At 37.8% G+C, this 6,402-nt stretch overlaps 1 protein-coding gene across 1 annotated transcript; it reads left to right on the plus strand.

The window, feature by feature from the left end:
- The first annotated feature begins 2,435 nt into the window (after positions 1 to 2,435).
- Positions 2,436 to 5,880, plus strand: LOC103719751 (AP2-like ethylene-responsive transcription factor At1g16060). Its single transcript, XM_088711033.1, has 7 exons — positions 2,436 to 2,655; positions 2,815 to 2,897; positions 3,105 to 3,113; positions 3,325 to 3,413; positions 3,526 to 3,650; positions 3,777 to 3,853; positions 5,102 to 5,880. Exons 1-7 carry the CDS (start codon positions 2,444 to 2,446, stop codon positions 5,557 to 5,559), a joined length of 1,053 nt encoding a protein of 350 aa, XP_088567159.1. The 5' UTR covers positions 2,436 to 2,443; the 3' UTR covers positions 5,560 to 5,880.
- Positions 5,881 to 6,402: the final 522 nt, after the last annotated feature.

Raw genomic sequence — 6,402 nt, forward strand, 5'->3', positions numbered from 1 at the left:
GTTGAAGCAAAAGCACATACAGTATACAGGAGCTATCCTTCACCATTTAATAGATGTATAAGCCTATTGCCATTGTGTCCTTCCTACCATACAAATGTATTTCTAAATCATACAAACTTTTTTCAAACTGGTATAAGTTTTTGAGAACAATTTCATGCAAATCTTGACGTATTATGTGGGGCCATTATCTAATGGGCAGCTTCCGTAGAAGACAAAGTCTAAGAGTGTCCTTTTTTTTTTTTCTTTTTTTTTCTTTTTTTTTTAAGATGACTCTGGTACGTAGAATTTTTACCAATCGAATAACTAATACCAGTGATGCAACGATTCAGAATCTCACCGAAAATGATTAACCGAAAGATATTATTTAAGTTTTTTGATCTTGTATTATGAGTATTCAAGATTTACCCAGTGAATAAGCAATGTGGACTAAATACAGTGAAATCCGATATTGTACAATTTTTGAATAACTTAATTCAAGCCTTGTGCCTACATTCCGGGACTATTATCTATTGCATAGTTTTCATCTATATCTATAATTATATATATATATATATATATATATATATATATATATATATATATATATATATATATATATATATATATATATATATATATATATATATATATATATATTGGGACAAGTGGACTTAGCTCAGATACAGGGCAAGTCAAATGCACCCAAATTTCCCACACCTATCTGAACACCCTCCACGTATTCATGGATGATGACATGATGTAAACAATGACGTAGTGGTTTCAAATTGGATACCACGTGGTGGTGCAGTGTGAGCTCACGTGAGCAGGAGCACGAGTCGTGGACGTATCCCCCGGATCCTGGGTTCTAAATTGTGGGGTGTCTTATTAACCGTACCTCCTTCCATTCATTTGAACCCCGGCGTGGAAGGACGGCGGACAAAATCCAAGCCGCGGTGGGGAGAGCCTTTTTAACTCTATTTACAAAATGAAATTTAAGATTTTAAAACTTAGAATCTTAAAAAGATCCGCAATTATCTTTTTTTTGCCGTTTACGATATAAAGGTCTTTATTTCAAACTATGCAGACAGGAGCCCCATGATTTCAGCAAATAGAAAACTGCCACGTTGTCCAAAGTTCATGTCGTTCTCCGCACAACGGACAGACCTATCCTCCAAACAAACCCATAAAAATTTCTCTGCGAAAACCTGATTGGCCGACACCGCCTCATCCGCTCGTGCAAAATGCATCATACGTGTCTATGGCCCATATATTCAATCCCCTCCATATTTTCTCCTACGCGTCGGAAGCAGGCACTATATGCCGACAACATCATCGTTGTGGAAACCCAGCGAAGGTAATTGGGCAGATTCTTCAGAAGGAGCCAAAAAAAAAAAAAAGGCTGATCATCCACTTCTAGAGAGCATCATAAGGCTACTAAAAAAGTGTGGTATCTTTCAGGCCTATGCATGTCTACTACAAGACAAATAGAGTTGCACATTGAATTGCCTTTTTTTGCTGTCCATCATTCTAGAAATTTTTTTTAGATCCATCTTGTATTTGTTCCTCCATCTCTGAGTTGTATCTTTTCTTTTGATTCTGAGCATGCGATGTACTATGGGGAGAAGGAGAAAGAAGGAAAAAAAAAAAGAAAAAGAAAAGAAAGGAGAAGAAAAGAAGCGGTGCGGCCCCTGACAGTATCCGACCGTGAAGTGTGAACTAAAAAGAATCGGGAAAAGAAAAGCCTCCTACTTTTTCTTCTCTCTCTCTCTCTCGCATGGGCTTTATTCGAGTCGAGTGCTTCATTACCATCTTGACAATGAATTACCATCACAGAATTATACTGGAGTCGAAAGAGTCTGTTTTAGATTTCAAATAAGAAGGCGGCCATCCTGACAATGAACATTACCATCACAGATCGAATTACTTGAATATACCACCATTTTACTTGGAAAATGTTAGGCTACCATTTATTTCATTTCCCACGTCACTAATTTAAAGCTATCAGTTTGGTCAAACGGTTACTTGTTTCAGAGAGAGAGAGAGAGAGAGATTCCAACACGGGCCAGCTGAGCTTGAGAACAAGAGAGAAGTGGAGACCACGAGTTCCATATTGGTGGCATGGGAAACCTTTTGCCCAGTGTTGAGCTCTCTCATGCAAATCCCTCGGGTCATTTGGACTCTTCCGAGCTCAGTAGCGGTGGGTCTTTAAAAGAAGACCCCCAGTAAACCTTAAGCAAACTCACAACTCTCTCCTTCGGATCCATTTCAGCACTCCAAAAGGTGGGGTTAAATCCTCCTCACAAAAACCTCAAGTGCTGAACAGCACACTCCCTCCTTTTTCTTCTCCACCTCCTCCCGTCACCATATATAATCCCCTCTTTGGTGAACCACCATCAGCCAACCCAACACAGTAGAAACAATTAAGGACTCCCTTTCCTTTCTTAGCTACTAGAACATTACCTACATGAAGAAATCACCTCCCTCTCCTCCTCTCCCAGCATCTCGTTCCTCTTCGCCTTCCAACCATGCACCCCTTTCTTCTCCTAACGTGAACCCTGTGAACAAGCCCAGGTCGAAGTCGAAGTCCAAGCCAAAACATAGGAAAGGTAAGAAACCAGATAAAGCACATCCGGACAGTATCAAGAGAAGAAGCTCTATCTACAGAGGAGTCACAAGGTAAACCAACTTTGTTGAAGAAAAAAAAAAGATTTTTCTTTCCTTATTTCTTTCTAAGGTGGCTCTAAATAAACCTTTAATTTTTTTCTGAATTTCAAATGATTTTTTTTCTGTTATATAAGTATCATGTTGATGCTAACTTGGAGTGCATGTCATCAGGCACCGATGGACTGGGAGATTTGAAGCTCACCTGTGGGACAAGAATTGGCAGCACCCTGTCCAAAACAAGAGAGGCAGACAAGGTGGAGAGGACCAACACTGATATCTTGAGATAAAACAATTAATAAGTTGACGATTGCACATTATTTATTTGATGTCTTTTGACTCAATTTTTTAGAGCTGACATTCTGAACTTGTTTCCTTCTCTCTTTTTCTCTCTTTTTCCTTGGGATCTGCATGGTGATCTGGATGGGTATCATCTCTTGATGCCTCACGTCTACGCTTTATAGTTTACTTGGGTAAGCCACAATCCTGTCTGATAAAAAAAAGCTGCCACTTCTGTGGCGTTCTCGTGATCCCCACTATTAAGAATATTCACGTACAAAGCCATTCTTATTTTTTCATTAGACTTCTTGTGATTTTTCTTATAGTTTATCGTTGTTATGTTCATCACCACAAACAACTTTTTATTGTATTTTTCATTCACATAAATGGTTTGATTTGGTGTAGGAGCCTATGATGCTGAGGCTGACGCTGCTCGAGCTCATGACCGAGCTGCCCTTAAGTTCTGCGGGCCGGAAGCAATCTTAAATTTTCCTGTAATATTTCTTTAAATGATAATCTCTTATATTACATTATTTTATATGAATCTTTATTTGAAATATCTTTTTTTAGATCATCGATAGAAAAAAATATATATATTAAATGCAGGTGGAAACGTATAGAGAAGAATCTGAGGAGATGCAAGCCATGTCCAAGGAAGAGTTGGTGGCTTCTCTTCGGCGCAGGAGCGACGGCTTCGCCAGGGGTGTCTCTAAATACCGTGGGGTGGCCAGGTTAATTAACGATAATCTTTAGTTATATAAAACTCTATTGTTTTATATTATATTAAACAACAAATGCTTTTAAAAATAGACTTTTTTGGGTGGTGGCATCTGATCCACATTGCCGGATCTTGGCAGGCATCATCACAACGGCCGGTGGGAGGCCAGGCTCGGCCTGGTACTTGGCTACAAATACCTGTACTTGGGAACCTACGGTATATTTTCTCGCCCTCACGCTCTCTAATTTTATTAATTATTGGGCTAATCATCATCATCATCATCATCATCATCAAGATCACCTTCACCATCCTGTAACAAACTTTTATGCAATGTCTCACCTCCATTCTTTTTCACAATCATATTATTTTTCAATTTGAAGCTTATAGACTTTAAATTTTGTCATGACAACTATAGAAGAGCTCATAAATCCCTATGTTGGTGGCACTCCTCATGCTCTTTTAGAAGGAAAGGAGTGAGAATCGGCTCGTCTTGCTGTCTTGCTTGCCTGCTTAATTTTTAGATTATGTCTCGGCCACTGCTGAGTTCCTCTATTTGATAGTTTTGTTATAGAGCTCTCAAACTGAGAGTAGGCATTGGCAACTCTTTTAATGTAACTATTCTTTAAAATAAAAAATAACATGTTTTAGTTAGATCTTATTAATCTTCTGTTAATTCATATGAGCTACAATGTATTACTGCAAGCAACAACGGGAACACCTTTGCTGGTGACACGCGAGATACACGTGTGTTCATTATGCAAAGTGCCCCCTCGTGGGCTCAACATATCACTGTCGGATCTCCACCCTTTGCTCTGCGCACTGTAGATCTGAGCATTCACGTGCTTGAGCTTATACACCTTTATCTGGTGTATTACGACAGCCTTAGTTTTTTTAACACTTCAGATTCTCTGGTGTGTCATCATCACATGGACCATGCAGTACCAGATAATAATAGAACTTTTTGCGTAAATATCCTTCTAAAAGTTCAAATTTGCATAGGTACTCTCTTAAAATTTATATTTATTTCTGTACTCTCGTAAAATATTATTTTTGCACAAATATTTCTAATTCTTCTGACAAGGTTAATAAAAATCATATTTATTTTAATTAAAAATAAAATAAAATTTTAAATTATCTTTTTTGTCCTCCATTCTATCCATTAAGGGTATTTTAATTATTGTAATTTGAAACCGTTAATTTTTTAATGGCGTTAGATGGCGTGGGTATGTATGCAAAAATAAGAATAAAAAAAAAGTAGAATAACAAAATAAGTATTTTACGAAAGTATACATGTAAATATCAATTTTGGAAAGATATTCATACAAAATTCGATATTTAGAAGAATATTCATGCAAAAAAAAATCCATAATAATAATTAGTTAAGATGAATTAATTAATTAATTATTGCTATTAGAGTAATTACATGTGTTTTTTTTATAAGACTCGGATCTTTTTCTTCTCCAGAGACTCAAGAGGAGGCTGCCCAGGCTTATGATCTGGCTGCTCTGCAATTCAAAGGCCCAGATGCGGTGACCAACTTTGATAGCTGTTTATACGTGAACTACCCTCGACCATGCGTAAAGCTACCACCAAGGCCTCAGATCAGCCCACCCCAGGAGCCCAGGGTTGGGCCTATGGAACCAAGGGAGTCCATTGATCAGACGGTCCCAAGTGAAGACATCTGGGATGCCATCACATGGAGCACCATTGGCATGGACATCTCCAACCACGTCGGCTTTGAGGGTGACATTGAGCAGCTCTTTGAAGGGTTTGAGACCTTCAGCTCCGATGCCGGTGAGGGTTCCTTGGAAGGAGAAATAGGACAAGTAATGGAGGGTGGTCTGAAGCCCGTGATCAGCCCCAATGGATCTATGCTGCAGTATCCCATAATCCACATAGGTTATGGGTCAGGTCTGCTCTAATATCATTTGTAACAACCTAAGACCTCATCCAAAATAGCTAATTGGAAGTTATTATTTGGGTTCCTTGATCCTATATAAGTACTCAAGATTTATCCAGCGAATAACCGATGTGGGACTAAACACACACCCGCACAGATCCTCACAGAATCTCAAGTAAACTCAATTTCCTACCCTCTTCGAATTAGTGTCTGCCCTTAGGAATCTTGGCATCTTGTCTATCTTTGAGTCTCTGAGGCTGTATTGGTGAAGGATGTTTGTGTTTTGATGTAATGAGGAATCTCTCTCTCTCTCTCTCTCATGCGAACATAGATCTTTGATAAATCCATAGTGAGCAAGGTCATGTCCGCTACTTTAAAGGGTGATCCTTTTGTGACCGGACTATACCTTGGTAACCATAATATTAATCTGTAGCCAGATTTTTTTTTATACAGCCAAACAAACTTTTATAAAATTCTGATCTTAAATCCTTAAAGTAAATAATATAATAATATAATTGTGATAGTGTAACAAAAAATACAGAGGTCGTTTAATTTTTATATTTTTTAATTTCAAAAACAACTCTAATCGATACTTCATTAAAGAATCAAAATATTCTTGTAGTAATCTTAATTAGATTCTCTCTTAAAAAACCAGAAACATGTTATAATTCTATAGAAGAAAGAATTCTATGTTAGCGGCTAAAGAAAACATTTGTTTTCGTAACTCCTGTAATCCTATATACGATCATTGGTGTCATTTTCTAAAACTATAGTTTGCATGTATCTCTTTTGTTATAGAGCTGATGGATCATTTTATGCGAGGGTCAAGTACATTTAAAGTCTAAAAGGGGGAGAGAGAGAGAGA

The sequence above is a fragment of the Phoenix dactylifera genome, chromosome 14, assembly GCF_051530095.1.
Source record: "Phoenix dactylifera cultivar Ajwa chromosome 14, Ajwa_hap1_PhDact_Kaust_v1.1, whole genome shotgun sequence".
Lineage (NCBI taxonomy): Eukaryota > Viridiplantae > Streptophyta > Magnoliopsida > Arecales > Arecaceae > Phoenix > Phoenix dactylifera.

What these genes read in the sequence shown, in the direction of transcription:
- LOC103719751 (XM_088711033.1), top strand. Translation starts at nt 2,444, where the DNA reads ATGAAGAAATCACCTCCCTCTCCTCCTCTCCCAGCATCTCGTTCCTCT. An exon ending in AAGCAATCTTAAATTTTCCT is followed by an intron (nt 3,414 to 3,525) that starts GTAATATTTCTT and finishes TATTAAATGCAG; the next exon opens with GTGGAAACGTATAGAGAAGA. An exon ending in AAATACCGTGGGGTGGCCAG is followed by an intron (nt 3,651 to 3,776) that starts GTTAATTAACGA and finishes GGATCTTGGCAG; the next exon opens with GCATCATCACAACGGCCGGT.